At 38.0% G+C, this 21,855-nt stretch overlaps 1 protein-coding gene across 4 annotated transcripts in view; it reads left to right on the forward strand.

Annotated features, from left to right (window-relative positions):
* Nucleotides 1-21,855, forward strand: part of YTHDF3 (YTH N6-methyladenosine RNA binding protein F3) — a 47,225-nt gene that overhangs the window by 18,359 nt on the left and 7,011 nt on the right. Inside the window, exon 5 of one of the 4 annotated variants that reach the window (XM_086740871.1) lies at nt 3,095-7,600. The exons of the other annotated variants lie outside the window; for them this stretch is intronic. Within the exon in view, the coding sequence (XP_086596997.1) occupies nt 3,095-3,118 (24 nt within the window). The 3' untranslated portion in view covers nt 3,119-7,600. Of the gene's footprint in view, nt 1-3,094; nt 7,601-21,855 lie in introns of those variants that run through there. 4 annotated transcript variants of the gene reach the window in all.

Raw genomic sequence — 21,855 nt, forward strand, 5'->3', positions numbered from 1 at the left:
TCTGAGGCCCAGGCATTTTTAGGTTCACCTTCACTTGGTTTTGTTAGTTTGTTACAAAGTTATTTGCATGATCTGCAGCTGGCAGGTACCTTTAACCAGCTGATGCATTCCCACTTTTTTCTTATTCAAACGGTGTCCTGCTCATAAACTCCTCCCAAAGCCCGGTAACCTCACCCTAACAGGTTCTGAAGTGAAGCTGGCCTTTGGCTGGGAACTTAAATTGACTGGAGAAGCTTTTTGTCTGAGACCATTGCAAGAGATGTGGCAAAGGTTTTGCTCATCTGAATATAAGAAATAAGAGAATTTGGGTGAAAGGGAAATTTAGTGGAATCCAGTGAGTTATGCTGGAAACTTCCTCTGCTCTGATGCTGGAAACCTGCTAGGGAAACCTACTAGGAAACCTGCCATGTCTTCTGCTAATTTGTCTGTAGTCACTGTTTATACAAAAACAAAGTCTTCCAGAAAGCCATAAGAGGAATACTTTTTGAGACAGGAAGAGGCAGTGGTAGCGAGTGTGATGTGACTTAGAACTGGGAGGGGGGTGGGGGGAAGCACATGGCAGTTAGTTTGCTTTTGAGTGTAATACTGTCCATTTTGTTGTACAGAGTGCCAGATGTCACTGATAGCAATATCTGAAGAAGGTACTGTTCACTTGCATTGAAAAAATGTCAAGTTTATGTGTATGCTTTAAGTATGACTGTAAATGTAGTAATATGTAACTTTGAGACTACAAGAAAGGTGTGCTGGTGTTGTTGAAGCCTTTTTCCTTTGTAGAATTCAAAATGGACGTAAAATTTGTAACACCTCCTTTATTTTATCCACTGGAAGCAGGTAGTCAGGATATCATTTGCTTTCTGCTTTGAATTTTTATGAACTTAAATGCATTTTGAGTTCAGGGCTACAGAAAGCACAAGGTTGGTCTGTTTACTGTGTAGCAGTTTGCAGTGCAGAGAGAGGCTTTCTAGACAGCTTGACACGGTGGTTACATATGTAATACTTGCAAATGGGCAGGAACCAATGATTTTATTTGTATATAGATAATATTTAAAATTGTTAAATTATTGATATTTCATTATTTAACATCGCAGTTTTATAGACTGCTACTTAATACCACAATAGTACTACTGCACTTTGTGCAGTTCTTTTAGTTGAAGTCTGCTAATAGTAGAATAATAATCTGAGATGTGCATGAGCAGGCTATTTTTGAATGCCTTACGTGCATAGTGAGGCATGAGGCCAGTGATTATCTGTTTTCAGCCTAGACAAACCTGTTAACATATCAGTTTGTATTAGTGACTGATACTATCAATCTCACATTTTAAAAACAGTATCTTGCTATGCAAATATTAGTCATGTCTCTTTGAACTAGGAAAAATTATTTCTAGCAGAATAGTGCAAGTGTTGCTCTTACTTTAAATATACTGAAGTTCTGCCCTAGAGAATGTCCAATCTGAGATATAGAGCTGCTGGGACAGTGATCAGCTTATTGTGACCAAGAACTTTGTGCGAGCTTTACTTTTTTGGTGTTCATCTTGAAGCAAGTCGGAGGTCTGTCTTGGAGAGGACTAGATCGTCAGTACTCTAATAACCAGTGTAAATGTTGTGTATCCTCTTCTTTCACTATAGTGTCTTTTTGGCAGAATTTATTTGGGTTCATATGCTAATTTTCACTTTTCCAAAGTAGTTTCCAGCATAATAAAGTTTCAGCATGGTATCAGCTAGAGTGGTTTTGAAAGCACTGCTCAAATGCCTCCTGGTTTATTTTGGTTTTCCCTGCTATGTATGTTCCATTTATAACATGCTGTGTAATGCAATAATAATAAAAATACTGGAAATGAGGAGATTTTTTGTTCTCTTTTAAGTGGGGGAGGAACCTGCCACCCTTATGTGAAGGTATTTTAAAACATTTATATAACATGCTCAGTTTTGCATATTAAGAAAGGAAATGCTATTGGATGATAAATCCTTATTTTCTTAGAGTCAAACTACAGTGTCTTTTTACAGTCTAGAAGATATGTAATGAGGGCAACAAGATATAGCTTATTGATCTGTTTATATTTTTTTTCTTAGAGGTAGTCATAATACCTAAGTATATGTTTATCTTTAACAAAGTAGAGAAAATGAAAGATGGTGATGATAAAACACTGAAAATGTTATTTACTCAGTTAGTTAGACTTGTATGGAAGAATTTGTTAGTCCCTGATAGAGATACAGTGCAATTAGTAGTTTAGCCCTTAACCATGCAAAGCTGTTTGTCATTGTTTGTGTTACACACTTAACATTGCGCACTTTGTTCCTTTACACCAAATGCAACATCTCACAATGCTGCGAGGGCTTTGCAGTTAATATGATCTTGCCTGCAACTCAGGCTTGCATTCAAGTGTTTTATTTTTCCAGCCATTCCTACCTCACTATTTTTACATTTTGTTATTAAAAGTAATTTCTAGAAGTATGGGTAGCTGGGTTTTTTACTTTTTTTTTTTTTTTTTTTTTTTTTTTTTTCCCCTCCCCCTAAACATTTGACTGGTATGTTTGTATGGAGGAGGAGATACTGGGCCAACTTCTTTACCATTTGATTTGAAGCACATTGAAATGTTTTATTATTGTGAGCTTTGAATGAGATACCTAGGACTATTATCTTTACTTTTTCAGGGATATATAATGGATGGTGAGTAGAATATTTAAATACTCATGCAGAGCATTTTTTGACAAGTTAAGCAGATTTAGAGTACCTTTTTCTTGCCTTGTTTGTAGGTCCTTTGGTCTCCTTGTTTCACTCTGTGTGATATGTTTTATTGGAAATGATTTAAAAGTCATTTTATTAAACCTTTTCTTTCTGATAGCTGTTTTTTGGAACATATTTGCCTTTTAGTTTGATATATACTTCTGTGTTTGTTTTTACGAAGTTGATTTGAACTAGATGTTTTGTGATCCTGAAAAAAAGTGAAGCTTTTTCCTTGAAAGCTTATTGCCTAATTTAGAGAAATGCAAACAATGCAACTGCTCCAGTGAGAGTAAAGTAGATAATATTGAACTGTGTGTATTAACATGATTTTTCTTTCTGTTTTTGTTTGTTTTTTTTTTTTTTTTCCAGGAGAGAAATAGAAACAAACAATAACTATATGGAGATGCCCTGCTAGAATTACAACACTAATGATGTAGACTCTGGAAATGCCTAATATGTCTAAGAAGACGTTATTAAAGCTTTTTTCTGCTTAAGGTGACATCTTTGAACACTTTAACACAAAATTGACTCTTCTTGTAATGGTTCTCATCAGTGCATCTGCCCTTATACTCTCTCACCAAACACACTTGAGAACTGTACTTTCGTCAAGCACTTTCTGTCCTGAAGCTTTTACCAGTATCTGCTGTCTTTTGTATTTATGCATCCTAGCTAAGGCACAGGAGACCGAACGAATGCAAGGATTCATTAACTCTTTGAATTTGTTAAATACTAACATTTAACCATTAGAAGTGGTTCAATGATGTGAGATTCACATTGCTTCAACTTAATTTTTTCTTTGTTGTAGTTTTTTTTAATTGTCAGTTTTTAGCTATTCAACAGATTAAAAGCAAATCATGCCATATTTAGTCCTGGAGTAAAACTCAAGTCTAAATGTTCATGTGAAAATTATTGTAGTAATCTTTTAATATGGCAAAGCAACTTTAAGCTGCAGTTTAGCCAAATGAAACGTAACATAAAATTATATTAGAATGACATTTCCCTTGTTTCAAACTGTTTGGTGTAAGAGAATATTAATATGCAGCTTGGTGGACATCACCAGTTAATGCACATTTCTTTTTTTTTTTTTTTTTCTTTTTCTGTAACATGTATACTGAAAAAAGTGCATTTGTCTGAGGAACTGTTTGTTTGCTACCACTCAATGAATCTCAGTTTTGAGTAAATGTACCTCAGTCTAAATCAGACTTTTTATGACCTTTATAACTACATTTAAAATAATCTTTAATTCCTATTTCTGGGTGTTTGCAAGCCTGACAGATTGCTATCATGAAAGTGAAAATTTACTCCTCTAGGTGATTCACTAGCTAAATAAACATAATTCTTGTTTAGCAAGCATATACTGTTTCTTAAATTTTTTTGTTTCATTGTCCCAACATCCAGGTGTTTTTTCCCCTTTTCAAAAATATTTTGAGAAAAATACCTTGATCCATGGAGATGACATATTCATAGCCATGTTAACCTGATTTTTGTTAGAACCATGCAGCAAGAATTTTAGAATACGTATTAAGCTGGGTAATTCTGTACTAGGTTTTAACTTCTAAAAATTATATCTTTTGTTTCAGTTTGTATAGCAACACATTCTATCTGCTGGAAGAGAATAGTAAAAAAAAAAAATGTTAAGCGGGTGTATTGACTGTACAAAATACTGAACAGCCTGTACCAAACTCCAGGGATAACTTTCTCTTTTTAGAACGGCAGTGTAGATGACAGATATGTTATAGCTTAAAATAGCAATACCACATATTATTTAAACATGTTTCATGTCTTACTGTCCAACACAGATGTTTATATTGTGTTTCAAGTCCTTCATTTACAGATTCTGGCAATCAAAGTTCTGGAGCTTAAGTGGCAAAGCTTTGTTTTGAATACAGACTATTTTGCTATATTTTACTTTCTCTCTTCTTAAGCCCCTTGCAGCTCTTACAACCTTGCAAGCACAAAAGGTTCAGTGCACACTTACTTCTTGCTCGCTATTTAAAATATCATTTGAGACTGCAGAGTAGCAGATATGAATCTTAATTTTTACTGCCCATTTTCTGGAAGCTTAAAAGGGAAGCCACTCCCATATTTTGGAGAAAGGAAGCAATCTCACTTAAATGCAGATGTGTAACAAATAGCAAGTGAGAGGGATAAGCGACGTGCGTATTGTAAGAGGAGACTAGGAGATAAAGGTTTCAAGCCCAAACCCTATGAAATGTGGCTTGAGCCCGAAAATTGCTGCTTTCATTCACTTCTGCTTCTTGCTAACAGCTTTTTTAGCTATTTGTTTCCCTCTGTTGGCTGGTTTATGGATTACTGCCTGTTATTCCAACTGTCATTGATCAGATCATCAAATTAAGTGGCAAAGGTCAATGTTGTTAGTTCGAAGAATGTAGTCCTTCTGATGATCCTTCAAGGGATCAGCATGTTTTTCTGCTTCTATGTTACAAAAATATCTTAAAAAAAATGCACAGAAGTTTCCAATTAAAAGAAAGCTACTGTTAAGGCATTCAGGAACTGATTGCATGTGCAACCTCAGTTTGCTTCCACTGCAGTATTCATGTTTTTACAGGCTTTGTTAGTATTTCCTGCTTTACTCCTTGCCTCTTTTATTCTAATAGCATGAGCATTGCTCTTGGATTGAGTCAGGTTTAGTATAAAATGGATTCCTCACTGTTGCAGACTTTGAAAATGAGACAGGATTGTGAGATAAGGAGGTGATCACATTTAGAGAGCTGTGACAGTTTTATACTGTTCCAGGATTGTTAGCAAATCTACAAATAGAAGAGTTTCATTTTTGATGGTGTTAGTCATGTTGCAACCGATTTGCCGACTGCTGAGAGTTCAGTATGTGCAGCTGAAATTAAAAGGAATTTTATGTGCATATAAAGTACTGTAAAAATAGTATATAACATTGTAAAATCAGCTATAGAGTGCTGTACTAGTTAATGGACATGTGAAACTTCTAGCCTTCAGCTTCCTTATGCACGAGTTCTTTTCCTCCAGAAAGAAAAGAATGGTGCTTACTATCTCAAATTATGTAGAAATACTTTTTTTTTTTTTGTTTCATTTTTCAATACAGTGAAGTTGTTGTAATGGCTGCTTGCTAACTTGCTAATGGAGGAGTCAGTGGAACCCCTTTTCTGTTCCTGATGCCTCCTTCTTTGTGTCAGCATATTTTCCTGTGATCCATACTGACCCAATTTAAGACATTTTCTGCTGGTTTAATGGTCTGAGCAATTCTCTGTGAGGTTAGATGTTTAGAAGGGAGATGGTTGGAGGGAAAGGAAGGAGATTTGTCCTTTCAGAAGCAGATACCCGCTATTGAATAGGCTTACCTGCACTATAACTAGACACCTATGGGCTGGTGAAGCAGAGATGTAGCAGAATGTTTAAAACTGGATAAGGTTCCCTCCCAGCAAAAAACAAAAAAGGAAATTTTATTTTCAGTGTAAGATTTTGGCAGTGTATAGTGAGATACAGTGTTATCACATACATTTATTGATACCAGGAGGATGGAAGAAATGCAGAGTATTTTCCATTTTGACTACTTTTCCACTTTGAAGAGACCTGAGAATTCATATAGAAAAGTGATTGCTGAAAGGCTTGTCCTACCAGCATGAGTGGGACAAATTAAAGTTGTATGAGCTGTGCTAACCTTTGAGTGTCTCTTGACTTTTTAACATCAGCATCTTTAATGTAGGTTTTTTTGGACTTGACTTTGACAAGAAGTCATGCTCCGTTCATGCTCAAGTTGCTGGCTTAAGGAAGACTTTTACTTTGAGGGACTTGGATTGGGAAAAACTATAATTCACGACTAGACAAATTTCACTGTTTCATGTTTTTTGCTATTCTAGGCTTAAGTTATCAAATACTTACTTCTGTACATTCTCTTGCTCTGTTTTCTTCTTTTTGTATACTCTGGCAGTTTTATAATGCACTGTCTGCAAAATTTAGATGGAAAAGCCCGTTGCCAAAATTTTTTCATCACAGCCAAATCTGTGGCACCGAACAACAGGTGATGTTAAGCTCTTGGTCAAGTCCAAATAAGATAATATTTAGTAGGAAGTATCTTTAAATACTTTTCACTGTTCAGTCACAGTTCTATTTTGAAGTTGCTTTCTATTTCAAAGGACAATTTACACGCTTGAAACACATTCCTTAAAAAAGCAGTTTTAAATAAACTGTTTTGATGTACAGGTATCAGTGCATCTTGTCTAGCTGAAACTGAATTGAAGCAAGAGTGTTTTGCATTCTGTAAGTAGCAGTTACCTTAATTTTTCAAACTTCTTTGAATTTTCTGTAGCACTGATTTTTTAAATAAATAATTCTGGGCATTCAAATACAAATTGCCCTTTAGGAATGGATTTATGTAATTTTTCAAAGCCACTTGAACTCATTTTTCCTACCATTATGTTAAGGAAATACAGATTTTAAAAATCTTTTTGCCAGGTGAAAATCCGTATAATTTACTAGTAAATTAAGAGAGATTAAGAGAGCAGTTCTTTTCCATTCAGTTGCAGCAAAACCTTGGTTTAATCTGTGGGGGTTTTTGTGTGCATTAGAGTATGGTAACTTAGATGAGTATTCTTTGGCATGAGAATTGACCTTTTGATCTTATTTAATCTGTTTTAAAAGTTTCCGTGAAAGTAACCTGTTCACATCCTTATTTATTCTGTTTTCAGCCTGGTGCATCCACCATAGTTTAGCATGGGAGAGGAAATAATTTCTCTATGGATCATAGGAATTCTAAGTAAATAAGTTTGGCCTCATATAAAATTAAAATATTAGTGTACAACTGGCATGTTTTCCTCAAAACATCTGTTCTATATTGTCTGTTCTACTTCATATATTTTAATAAAGTGTATTTTAATATGATGAATATGGACCTTTCAGTTAACAAATTTAGATTTGTATCCAGTCCAGGCTTTTGACAGATTTATCTTCCTGTTATAATCTTGAGGCATTCTTATTAGTGATACTTTCAATGTTCAGGAATCTCTAAGCCAAATACTAATAGTAAAACTTGTTGATTATTAATATGAGGGGATGCGTAATGTTTGTGTTGCCTGTTCTTTTCTGGCCTTGTCCTTCCCCACAAGTGGAAATTCAACAAATGGAAGTCAGACACCAGTTGGACATCTGCTCTAATCAATTTCCCTACCTATTTCACAAGAAACTGTTTTGCCACGCTGCAAGCAGAGTGCAAATGGGTGGGTCCAGAAGTCTGTTCTTAGTCAGACATTCAAGAGGCAGTTAATTTCTTACTTCTGTTCGAGTAAGCGTTCCTTCCCACATCCCTACCCTTTCTGGGAGGACTCCACTGTCATGTCTTTTGTCTGCTGCTTCCTTTGGATGCCCATGAGGGAAGCCTGGCGTTGGATGCTGTTTTCACAATCTACAAAAAAGTCCACTTATTTCCTTCTCTGGACAGAGAGGAAATCTGACTGAGTTTAGCTTGTCTCAGTCTGTCTCAGGCTGTTTGCCACAATGTAAATAGAGAAATATTGCTTTAATAACTGGATTAATTCAGTCTCCCATGTAGTGTGTGCCTTTTTTTTTTTTTTTTTTAAGATGACTCTGCAACATTTTTGTTCAAAAGGTGGAAGGGCACATGATTTCATTGGAATTTTAAAGGGCATACAGTTATTTAAATACAAGGGTCCACTCTGTGTTCTGAATTTTAGTGGTGGTGATAACTGATGTTAACAGTGAGAGTTTATAAGCTGTTTGCATATCTTGTGTGCATTTGCACTTGTTATCTTAATACTGAATTAACTTCTTTTGCCTGTAAAATTAGTTTGTAACACTTGAGAAACTTTACTTTTTTGTTTTGAATTTTATCCACTCAGAGATACTATAACATTTCATCTGCCTGCACAAGTTTTTATGTGCATCTTGAGAATGAAGTGGATGTTCATGTAAAATGAAACAATATACTCTAGATTGATGACTATATTTTAAGTTGAGCTTGCAGGCTTTCAGATGAACAAGCTGTCTTGATTTGTGCCCTCATATGTGAAGCATTACATTTTAATCTTGAACTCTGAATTTATGCATCCTTTATTTCCTGTTCTGCAAACATCTGAAAGAACCTCAGATGTTAAAAAAAGAAATCCTTGCTTTATGCTTAGTCCAGGAATAAAAATTTCCAAACTAAGCATTTGGGCAAGCTAAATGGAGGTTTAGCTTTAGTTTGAGCTAAGCTGTTACATTTCAACAAAAGGATAAGATAAAAGGTTGTAGATCTTTCGTTATCTACGGTAATTGTATACCTAACGTCTTAAAAAAAAAAAAAAACCTGAAATTTTATTTTGCAAGCATTAGTATATGCAGCTGCTGTTCCATATTACCCAAGAATCATACAAGTTTGGGTTTTTTTTTTTTTCCTTCTTTTTTCCCCAGGAATATGGAATTGTTAAATTGGTTAAAATTCAGATGTTTGTGTTGTGTGACTGGAATACATTGGATGTTAAATTTATCCCTCTTCTGCTGGTTCTCTGGAAAACATTGCTACGAAGTTCTTACCATATATATATATATATATATACACTTTTTTTTTTTACTTAAATTGGCTGCCAGTTTGTTTTCAGCTGCTTAACTGGTTTGCAGCTTAGTTCTCATGAGATGCTTCACTGGGTCTTGTCAGTGTAGTGCTTCATCAGAAAATGTGTAAAACTGTATTTAATTTCTTCAAGTTAATGTAACTTAATTGCTATTAACTTGAGCTGTAATCCATTCAACTTCATATTTTATGATAACGCTTGATCTTTCAGTTGTATTGATCTTTCTCTTTAATTTCAAGAATACCACATGCAGAACAATTCAGAGAAGTTTTTAGTTTCTGAAATTTATGCTTATTTTAAATGTTAATAAATAACTATCCTATCTGCTTTTTGGGTTGCTAGTGAGTATTGATGATTTTTTTGAAAACTGAAAGTCAAAGGTGGAGGCAGGAATACTTGCCCTGGGAAGTAGATGAAATGCTGGAACACCAAAGAGAACTAACAGCTGTACGAGACAAATGATGCTAAAGAGCCAAGGGAGTGTTATGAGGTGAATTCTTCACTCACTTCAGTGTAGCTTTTCAGATGCTGGAAGAATCTTTTGAGCAAAGAATTAAAATTAAGTATGTTCACATAGTCCAGTTGAACTCCTAATTTGGTTTGCTTGTTTGGTTGGGTTGTTTTTTGGTGGTTTTTTCCCCCATTTGTTTTGTGTGTATCTCTTCCACTTTTCTGTTAACATTATGATTTTGTCCATAGTCTTACATCAGTTTACAGTCTCAGAGTTAGCTTGCGCTCCAGTAGAAGGTTCCCTATTTCACGTTTTCTTTAAATAAGCCATATCTTTACTAAGACTTTGAAGGTTGGTTGTTTTCAGTTCATTCACCTGCCCCAAGTCATTGTTGCTGTTTACTAGGCTTCCCTAGCCGATTCCATGGTCAGTGATTTTTCTAGTCTTGCTTATTTTAAGTTGCTTATCTGAAGAAGTTATTCAGTTACTAATTTATTTCTGTGAATAAATGTTAGTCTTTGGAGGAGGCTATACTGATAAACTGCATCACTTTTCTTTAATCCTACTGCTGATTAAATGACAAGATAATGAAATACAATTAAGTAAGTCCTACATAAGATTAAAAAAAATGCTGAAATTTTCCCACACAACCTGTGTTTTGAACACTTTTTCTGCTTAACTCTTGCACAGAGAAAGCTAACTAGAACTTGCCAAGTCTGTCTTAATGGTGTTCAAGACTTTTTAGGTAGACTGAAAAAGTCTCTGAACACAGCTGTTCTGCAGCATTAGAAGGTGTTGGAGTTTCTCACTTTGTTTAGATCTAAGAGTAAGGTTTTTTGACTTGGTAACTTCGAGTCTTATTCAGTGAGCCTACCTGCTTTCTCTGCAACAGAAAATTCACTTGAAAGGACGCTGACTTTCTACCTTTTTCTTTTGATGTTTTCCTCCCATTCCTTGCAATTCAATTAATCATACCTATGGCACGTAAAGGAACAATGAGTTGTTGGTTTATTCAGTTGGAACAAGTGGGAGGGATAATGGGAAATCTTTCAAGAAAACGAGAAACAGATGGAATTGTGTGATATTTCCACCTGCAGGGAGCACACGCCAACAAAGCCTAAGGTAAAAGGAAAGTGGGGAAGTGCTGTTCAGATGTGCTGTGTTTTGCTATGTGTTTGTATGTTGGTTCTGTATGGAGCTAAGTTGTTGTCTTGGTTTTTTTTTTGTTTTTTTTTTTTAAATAATTGATTTGTTCTCTTGAAACCTACAGTTCTAATGATTACAAGAAATTAAAAGCTGTTTTACAGTTGGGAGAAATTCAAAGTTCCAAATTTTTTTTTTTGTTTCTTTTGAAGTTGGAAGGTACTTCCTAATCCTATCCTCATTCTCTGTCCTCAAATCCCCCAGAAACCTCTACAAGCAGTGCAGGAAGAAGTTTGTGTAACACAGATATTTGAATAAATTAGCCTTGAAGTTTGGGAGCTTAGAGGCTATCTACCAGCCCATGAAGGAGCGTGTAAAGAGAAGCATCAATCTGAGGCACTCCTACTTGAGAGATCTTGGAAAATAATGCAACTGCCTTAGCAAGCTGAGTGTGTGAAAAGAGACTTGAAACAGCTTATGCCTATGTCAGAGCTCAGATAAAATGAGTTGCTTTTTTTTATAATTGTGCTTTGCAGAATTTGAGGTACCACTGAGTCAGAGACTTACCAGAGACCACAAATGAAGCCATCCCTGCTGCAGAGTATTTGTCTAAAATGATGCATGAGCAACGGGGGAGAGAAATGGCCTCTGGGTACAAATCAGGAATTAATGATTTAATGAAGTACTGGGATAATAGTGTGATGAGGTGTACAGAACAAAATAGCTACTTAGTGTGCTGTACTTTAAAGTCATTTGTTGTGGTAAAATTTATTTAAATAAGTGTGTTGGTTTTGTTTAGCAGGGAGCGTCTACAGTGGCAGCATCTGCAAGAAGCTGCTAGAAGTTTCCCCTTTGCCCGGTGGACTCAGACGGGTCTAGGGCAGACTGGCCAGGGCAGAGCCAATTGGTGATGGAATGTTCCCTGATAATGCTTCTGTGATAACTTATTTAAGAACGGGAACAACTTAAAAAAAAAAAAAGAAATTAAAAAAAGTAGTGAAGAAGTAGAAGTAGGGGCAGAGAAGGGGAGGTGCAAGCCTTGTAAGCCTTGCAGCCCCCACCCTTTGGCCTCCTGCTGGGCAGCTGTCTGGGCCCAATTTGGCCCAGCCCAGCTGCAAGAAGTGAAGAGAGGGGATGTGAAAAGAATCTGAGAGGCATCTGCCTGAGCCTGATTATGAAGAATTTCTTGTGAGAGGAACGGCTGCGGACAGCAAGGTCAGAAGGAGGGGGAGGAGTAATGCTGCTCTTGACCAAGATTCCCCTGCAGCCCATGGTGCAGCCCATGGAGGCCCACAGAAGAGGAGAGATCCACCTGCAGCCCATGGAGGACCCCACGCTGGAGCAGGACCCCACGCTGTGGATGCTATAGCCTGTGGAGGGTCTGTGCTGGGGCAGCTGGTTCCTGAGGGACTGTACCCAGTGGAAAAGGACCTGCACTGGAGCAGTTCATCAAGGACTGTAGCCCGTGGGAGGGACCCCATGCTGGAGCAAGGCAGGAATGTGAGGAGTTCTTCCCCCGAGGAGGAAGGAGCGATGGAAAGTGACATGTGATGAACTGACCATAACCCCCATTCCCTGTTCCCTCCCTGTGCTACTCAGGATGGGAGGAGGAAGGGAGGTTGAGATAATTGAAATGAAGTTAAGCCTGGGAAGAGGGAGGAGTGGGGGGAAGACTTTTTGTTGTTGTTGTTGTTGTTCTCTTCCTCATTTCCTGCTTTGGTTTTGTTAATAAATGGAAATAGTTTTCCCCAAGTTGAGTCTATTTTGCCTGTAACGGTAACTTGAATGATCTCTCCCTGTCCTTATCTCAAACCTCGAGCTTTTTATTATAGTATCTCTCCCCTATTCCCTCAGAGGGTGGGGAGAGTGATAGACTGCATACTTTGGTCCTGAGCAGGGCTAAACTGCAACAATAAGCTAGCTAATTTTTCTTAAATGCTAGTATCAAAACACTGCTGGAGGAAGAGAAATTGTTACTAATTTGGCAGTCAAAAGGTAGTCTTGAATGTGATATTTAAAATGTTTATTTCTGCACATATCAGTGGCTGCAAATTTCTCCTGTTCGTGTTTTTAGAGAAACAGATCTTCAACTAGAATGCTAAAATATAATACAGTAATTCTTACATTTATATGTAGTCATCGGCAGGCATCAACTAATCTATATTTAATTGATAGTGTAATAATGCTGTTAAAATAAATTGCATTTTCTACAGGAGAGTTGAAGGACAAGCAAACTGTGAGACACTTGGACTAGACAGTTCACGGGTGTCCCTGGACTTGAAAGCTTGTAATTAAGACAGGCTGAGGAAATGGAGATAGTTGAAGGAAGAATGTGCTGGCAGCAGATAATATTACTTTTTTTTTTTTTTTTTTTTGTGGAGTGGAAAAAGGGTTCAGTAGAAATCAGTAGCAGTGGGACACAGGGAAACTCTAGGGAAAGGACCCTGAAGGGTAGAGGAGTACTGGGGGAGGTACAGGATGAGCCATGGGTGGAGAGGATGTAGAAATGAATGCGAAAGGATCTTGAAATAAATTTGCTGATAGTAACTGGGAATTTTTAAGTCCTAAGACTGATTGAACTGGGAGAAGAGAACGGTAGCGCGGGTATTTCATCACACAGGTAGGAAGAAAGAGCTGAAAGTATGGGTGCCTGCTCCCAGAATGGCTGTGCTTCTCTGGTGGTTGCAAGTTGCCCCACAAAGGTAAGAGCTTGACCTTACATCTCTTCTGCTTGAGGACAGAAATCAAGAGGGAAACATCTGAGTTAGTGAGTAATTTACCCACTAATCTGCTAGCAAAATTTAAAGGATGAGCTCTGTGCAACTTTTCAAAGACAAGAACAGAAGTGCCAAGTCGGAACAGAAGTGCCACGTCGTAACAGAAGCTACTGCTGAGTATAAAATTTTAGCCTTCCCCTGTCACCAAGCTCACATCACTAATAATAAAAGACTCGCTGTTGGCTGATTTGGGTCAAATTTTGTAGTTCTCAGTCTCTTAGGGACGCTCTGATATTGCAGAATGTTCTAGGACTGTGTTCTTTTTCAAGCACAAAGCTTCACAGACTTAAATTTTGCCCAAAGTCCTTGGACAGTAATGTCACCAAGGCTAATACCCAATACAGATCAAATTAAAATCTTACTGTAATGTAAACTCAACTGTGTAGGAGTCTCAGTAACTCTACAGAAATGAACTGAAATGTGGGATGTAAAAAAGATGTAATAAATTGCATTTAGTTCTTTTTTTTTTTTTGAGTCAAAGTACTTGAAACACTTCCATATGTCTTGTTCATAACATTGTACTCAAAAAAGATCCTAAAAATAAATAAATGAAATATGTAAATAAAACTGAGTTTCATTTTATTGTCTGAACTGAGATCCAGAAAGTATGAAAAGATACTTGAGTCCTAAGTTTTAACAAGTTCAATGAGCTTGTTGCAAAAATATTTTGAAATTTCGACCCAACCCTTTTTACAGATGTTTTACAATTGAAAGCTTCCCCCAAATTGCGTCATCCAAGAATAGATATGCTAGTTAGACCAAAGATCCGGCTAATTGATATCCTGCGTCTGACCACAATCAATTGTGAACACTTGAAGAACAAACAGCATAAGAGCAAGGAAAGCATAAGCTGCCTCCAGTGCACTCTCCTAGCCTCCAGCTAGCCAAGACTTTCTAAATCAGGAGCCTTTCTAGATTTTTACTTCAATGAGTTAGTTCCGTTGCTTTATGATTTGTGAGTTATATAAATAGCTCAATGCAACTTGAATAGATTCAGAAAACCTTTAAAAGGGGGAAAATTTTGTAGCAAAACATCAATTAAAAATAAAATTACTACATCTGCAGTAGGAACACGACTCCTTTGACAGCCAAGAACAAAAGAATCCGTTAAGAACTTTCTCAAAAGGACTCAGTTAAGCATGGATTTTCTCTCTTAAAAAGAAACTTTAACCACATACCAAAAATTATCAAGATGATAAATGGAATGTTACTCTACAGGCAAAATAGCATTTGCTTTGCAAAATTAAATCTATACCATACACAAAAGAAATGTGGTTGGAAAGTTTCAGTTACGAGGTGTGTCTAGAAGGACTATGCACAGGCTTTCCACACTGCTTTCCCCTGGAAAAATACCTCTCAGCTCCAGCGATTAGTTACCTCTGGAGAGTGTTTGGTCAAAGTTTCCATCTTTAAATGTGTTTGGTATTCCAGAGGAAGCATGCTAAAGCAACCTACAGGAGAACTAAATATAGGAGTTAGCTGGGGGCAGGTGCTGCACTCCCACTGAACCAAGTGCTTCGGTCCCTGTGCAAAGACATAATGTGCTTGGGTTAGGTACTGGCTTGGGTTTGCTCACTCTTACTGGCTTCTTTCCAAGAGGCCCTGAGACAAGCATAAAGGATTAGCAGAGGAAAACCTCTTCCCAGGTGAAAGTTGGATCCTTTGCTTTTAGCTGAAGTGTAATTGCTGGAGGAAATCTTTTGGAAATAAAGAAATGGTGCTTAGGAATCCAGGTTTTCCTTCCAGGACTTTATGTTTCCAGAACAGGAGCGAGATGCTGTTGGATGTTACCTCTGATATTCTACAGATTTTGACCTGAGTACTCAGCCTTCTTTGTAGAGGTAGAGCGCTTCTGTAAGAGATTGTGTAAATTATGGTACACTTGAAATTCAGAGCTCAGATTATGCTAATGCTGGTATAAAGATGTCTTTACCCAATTTATTATTTATGAGAGAGTGAGAGCTAGGATGGAGAAAGTCTTTTTTGTATATTGTGAGCACAAGTGGCTATCTGTGCAAGTGCTCGTCTTGTCAACTTTGTTCTGCCTGCCTGCCCGCTCCTGCTGTGGAGTGGTGTCATCAGCACAGCTCTGCGGCCAGAGCCATGAGCTTTGCTACTCAGATTGCTCTCAACCAGACTGACCAGCTCAGCACCACCCCTGGCCTGCTGCAGGCTTCTGACTGGAGCTGGGTCATGTCTGGTGAGTCTGGAGCAGGATCAGCTCACGTGTATGAGAGTCTGCCTCCGCCAGGCGAGCAAACAAAACAACACATCTGATACAGCAGGTTCATCTGCAGTGTGGTGAAATGAAAAGATTTATCATCCACAATTTTCTGGCTTGATTTACTGATTTACAGCATGGTAGAAAAGGAGGGGACAAGGTTGTTTGTTTTTTTCTCTTTTAGTGCCTCAGACTTTCTGTTGAAACAGGATACATTCTTTAATCTTTGTGCCTTGGTTTCACGTCAGTAATGTGGATGCTTCTTGGCCTAGAGGGGTTAGGGAATAAATCAGTTGAGCATGCAAATACTGTAAAGATAAATTTCATGAACTTCTTTTGTTTCAGGCTTTCTGACACTCAGTTGATCCCAAGTCAGGATAATTATTCCAAGTCTGTAGGCAGAGTTTGGAACAGATGCAAGAGGAGTTTTGGGAGGCTGTGTTCTCTCTCCTGTCTAAAAAAGCACAGAGGATGGGTTTGCTAACTGCTTGCATTAACTAATTGTATTTTTCTTCCACCTCATTGTTTTCCAGCATCAGATATCTTGAAGGGCCAGGTATAAGTGTGCCAAAAGTTGTTTTGACTTTGTAATATCAGCAATTCTTGTACTAAAATTGCTCCCTCCAGCCCTGCCAGTCAGGAAAGTAATGTAGTAAACCAGAAAGCATGCAGCGCTTAGACTGAACCTGAGGAAATAAAGATGCGACTTCTTACGAACGTGGATGTCAAAAGATTTAATTTGGAGGGTATGTAAGTGTGCAGACCACTCCGTTACATCTGTGTGTTTGATAGCACTACGAGGAATCATGATTTAACTTTTTTGGACATTCTAGTTAGCTTGTTCCACTGCTGCTTGTATATAGTATCTACCTCTAATAAGCTGATGAAGTAATTTTTACTTGCAATCTAGGTACAAAAGACTAGGCTTAAATTTGCTGGATATGGGCTTTGATAGCAAAGAACCATGATTGCAAGCTGAAAGCATTTGGGAGATTTAAAATATGGAGCTATCTTAATATTATTTGGGCACATTTCACTTGAAATATTTCAAAAGCTCTTTCAGATTTTTCTTGTTAGATTAGGATGGTCTAGCTGCAAGCTAAATCTGGGATGTTAGAAGTAATGTCCTAATTTGGATAGGTAGAATTTAATGCATGAGTCTAGTCTAGTAAAACTAGAGAGAAAAACTATTTCATGCTAAGAGGCGGTTAGTAAAAAATTAGAGTGCTTGTATAGCTTTACAAAGAGTAATAAATTAGGATGTTTGTGTAGCTGTACAAAGAATAAACTAGACTTGCTTCCTGTAAGGTGAGCTAGCCTACCATAATGGTAAAAAGGTACTGGGAAAAAGTAAAAAGAAAACAAAAGCTGAAATCTAGAGGATCGTTTCGCTCTGACAAGGATGTGGGAAGAGTGGAAACATCACAGTTTTTAGCATGTTTCCTGGAGAAAGGTGATTGAGATGAATGCAGCTGGGTATAAGCTTTAGGCAAAATCAGGCTGTAGCTACTACTGCTACCTTAGCAGTTTGGGGAGAGGGAGAAAGACTGTCTTCTGCCTGTTTTAAATGCATACCTAATAAAAAGTGGAGTAAGTACAGCGTGGAACATCCAGTGATCTCAATTTCGACATCAGATGAGGGAGATGACCGCTGGCTATTTGTGTACATCTAAGTATGGTTTAGAGAGGGTGCTACAAATGCCCCAAGAAGTCTGATGCCAAGACCCGACAGAGAAGGGTTACAGCTGGTCCTGGGCATGACAGAAGCTGCTTAATTTAGAACCATGAGACCATCAAACGTTGCAGTGTGCAAGGGGTAAATATAGCTCCCAATTTGGGAGGTATCAAGTTCGGAGTGGAAGGAAGACGGAAGCAATCGGAGCAAATCCTGTGACTAGTATGGAAATATTTGCTGCAGTAGTTCCATTAACCTCAGGCACCAAATATACTTTAGGGAAGCACGAGGGGAATGTGTCACTCGGCAGCCTGTGCCTCTGCCCGGCGGCTGAGGTGGTGGGAGCACCGCTTGTGGGGGAAGTGTTTCCCTTGCTGAGCGAGTCCCTCCTTGGCTGCTTCCTGCCCCATGCTGTGTGCCTTGGGAGGTTTTCAGAGGCAGTTGAAAAGTGAAGTACTCGAGTATTTTGCTTTCCTCTTAAACTTACACTTCTGAGTGCTACAGAAAGCTGTTGAGTTTTGTTACCTTCCCTTTTTGTCTAAATGACATCTTCCAGAGTTCTTTATTCTTTTCTTTAAATGTGAGAGGGCAGATTTTTAAGTCTGGTTCTGGTTCTTTTGAGAGACCTGTTGACTTCTGTGGCTTGGAGTTAGGTCCCTCATGGAGCAGTTGTCACTAAGCTTCCTACCATGATGCTGAGAAGCAGACAAGTCCTTGTCAGCTGTGTGACAAGACACCTTGATATTGCTGCTTTGCTATTCACCTGTGCCAGGTAACTTCCATCATCTGTCTCTTGAGGCTGGCAAAGAGTGAGGCAACATGCTTGCCAGAGGCAGTATAGTTCTCCAGCTTGTTTAATTCGTTGTGGAGTATTTTGTTTTGTTTTGTTTTATTTTAGGAGGAATGTGTTCTGTCTCCAGGACAGTTCCCATAGCTTTGAAATTTTTGTTTCTCTTCAGTCCAATTACTTCATGCAAAATGATCTGGCTTTGTTAGAGACAAAATCCATATCTCTGTCTGCAGTTAAATCCAGCTGGACTCCAAAGCTGATGATGAAGATGATAAACTATTCATAAACATTTGTTCCTGATACTATGTGTAGTTACCGTGCAAACATGAAGGAATGCTACTGTTCAGCCTTGATAAGCAGGCATTTAACTGCACTTTGAGGAATTAACTTTTGGATAAAGTTATCTTTGACTCTTCAGAGCCGGAACACTGTATGATGTGCGAAAATACCAGATATTCACTGTCTGGGGCAGGGGAAAAAAAATTACAAATATAATGAAACTTCTAAGACACGACAGCAGAGGGTGCCATTGAGATTTGGTTTGTTTGCTTCTCTTTTAAAGGGAAAAAAATCCTCAGACTTCCAGTTGTAGAGTGCTTTTTCTCTTCACGTTTAACTGAATAGGGAGATGAGAATTTGGAGGAAAAAAAATTTCCATGTTAATTCAATACATTTTACACTAGTGTCACTTGCAGTGTTGAGATGCTCCAGATATTTGATTATATTAACCTTCTGGGCAGCTTCCTAAATAAAATATGAGACCATAACTTTATGGAGCAATCAATGACATTAGTTTTTCACATGCATGCAGTCTCTACTAGAATGTGCAATATTGTTTGTTAAAATCTGTACTATAAACCTCTGTTATTTTTAACCTGTATTTATTACTGACCTCATTTTTTATATCTACCAATGTTTCTTTCTACTGTTTTGTATTTACTCAGTCTATATATTCCCATATGTTTGCACAGTGCCTGGAGCTGTGTGGGCTTTGTGAGAATGTTAACAGAAGTTTCCAAAAGCAAGCTACATGTGCACAAAATGTATTTCCATGTTTTAAAAAAAAACCTATTAACAGATTGACTATACCAAACAGGCAAGAAGAAAAAGGCATTTAAATTCCTGTTATTGACCCTTCTTATTACCTGCTAGAAACCACAACAAAAAAAAAGCCAGCTTACAATGCTATGTGTTGTCTCTGCAAACATACCGAGGCATGTGCTCCCTGAATCAAACGGTGCAGCATAAACTGTGGCGTGGGAGGAGAAAATGGAGGTGGGAAGATGAAGTTAGCTGCCTAGAGCAGACTGGTGCCAGTTGAGATTTTACTCCAGGCATCCTAGTCCCTGAGAACTGGAGCTAGATGATAATGTTTGCCTTAGAAGCGGTGTTTAGCACGCTTACTGCATTTCATTTTCATCAGGACTCTGCTATCGCGCAACACCTGTTCTCTAGTTTTGAATTGCCGTAGTAAGAGTATCACATATACTCAATCATCATGATTCCCATTTAGTTACATCCTGAATGCACATCAGGCTCAAAAAAACAGGTATTCTCCTTCAGTTCACAGGCTTTTTTTTTTTTTTTTGTGAAAACATGTAAGATACAATGCTGGTTTGATATTTGAACACTTCTTGTGTATTTGTGAGGAGAGACTTTAATTTCGTACTTTTCTTGCCATCCCATCCTCACAAGTGTTCTAGTGTACCTTCTAGAGATACCTCATGTTTGTCAACAAACGTGGATGTTAGAATGAATTTTGACAAACCTTTTTTTTTTTTTAACATTTGCCTATGTGGGCAGACAGCATGCAGATCTGTCTTGTTATCAAAAGGCACTGAAAGTTTTCAGTGTTTGGATGTGAAGAGAGGAAACTTCACTGTTCCTTAAAGGATGACTTGTAGTCATTGTTCTGGTGCACGGAAGTCTCTAGATCCGTCAGGTCTTTGAAATCAATCCAGAGTTCAGTGCAAATTATTAAATATTTCTTTAATAATAAAATATTTAACTGAAGATCATTAGACATCAGTGGAAAAAGACTTAAATGAAGATAAAAATGCACTCAGGACTAACGCCTGTGTTCTGCATTTAGAAAACCTAGGCTGGTATATATGCACACAAAAATGAGAGCACAGAGTTTAAATGCATGTGGAAGTGAGGCTTCACTTACATGCTAGAAGCCCTAATTGCAACCAGACAGCTCAATGTTGTTTTCATGCTAACATTTCTGCTTCTATATCACCTATAGAACTAAATGTATTGTAAGGAAGGACAGATTTGCTGACCCTATAGCTTCTGTGTAGTGGTCAACTCCCTGTATGTCAGCTCTAGCATTAGTTTTAAAACATAGAAAGTTATATGGGAAAATCAGCTGCCAAAGCGTTTATACATAATATGAGCTCCCTGGAGACTGGACTGTCCATGGAGTGCATTGTATAACCAAATATGCTATCTGCAACTTACAGATCCATAGAACGCCCTAAGATGTGCTCCTTCAAGAGCTGCATCACACAGGCGATGTGAAAAGGGAAGAATTTTTAAATAGCATTTCTGTTGTCTTAATCCTCTTCTGTTTTCTGGTGTCTGAGCTTCCTTAGACTGTCCCTGTACCTGGGTTGCTATTCTGCCTCTGACTATGGTGTTGTGATGTGTTGAATTTGCACCTGGGAAGAGGCCCATAGTGGCAATCAGGGTACTGCTTATGCCAGTTCCTGAACCACAGCAAACCTCCTCCCTAGCAGGAAGAGACTAACTTCTCTGGTTGCTGCTAATCGAGATAAAAGGACTGCAAGAAGGTGGTCACCAGACTTATTTTAGAGAGGAGTTCTGCATCCTCTATAAGCTTTGGATATCATTAATTGTGGAGTAAACTGCTGCTTCTTGAGTCCTTGTGGCTTGGGGCTAGATTTGTTCAAAATTTACTTTAGGTAAATTTTTCAAGCAAGGAAAATATCAAGAGGGATGAAGACAAGCATCACATACTATTATACTGAGGATCCAAGACTTTTCTGCACCACTGAAGAGTGATTTTTACTGAATGTTAAATGGGTAGTCATGAGCTCATATGGTTGTCTGTGTTCAGCTGTGTATTATTGTATCTGGAAGAAGCAGAACAAGAGATTTCTGGATATGGGGTGAACCAAAGAGTCAATGTAAGCATTAGTAAAAGGTGATAGAGGAAGAGACCAAAATGGTTTTCAGTTGTGAATGATAAGCAACGTAACTCTGCGGCATCTGTATCTGGCACGGCTGGTGGGTGCCCGGGCTCAGGAATAGGTGAATAAACAGGTCAATGTCCTGTGGAACTGCTAGGAGTGAAAGTCTCCTTGTAAAAGACCTGCATGTAGAAAATTGTGATGAGAGGAAGCTGAGTGCTTGGTTCGATGCTCAAGTCTGGAAGTCCAAAGGTGACATTTCATGTTGTAGTATCTGTTATTGCATCTAAATTAACTTCACAAACTCAAGTAAAGAGATTCCAAAGTGTATATTAGTCATGTGCAGTCAAAATAA

Source organism: Chlamydotis macqueenii, chromosome 2 (genome assembly GCF_036417535.1).
Source record: "Chlamydotis macqueenii isolate bChlMac1 chromosome 2, bChlMac1.mat, whole genome shotgun sequence".
Taxonomy (NCBI): Eukaryota; Metazoa; Chordata; class Aves; order Otidiformes; family Otididae; genus Chlamydotis; species Chlamydotis macqueenii.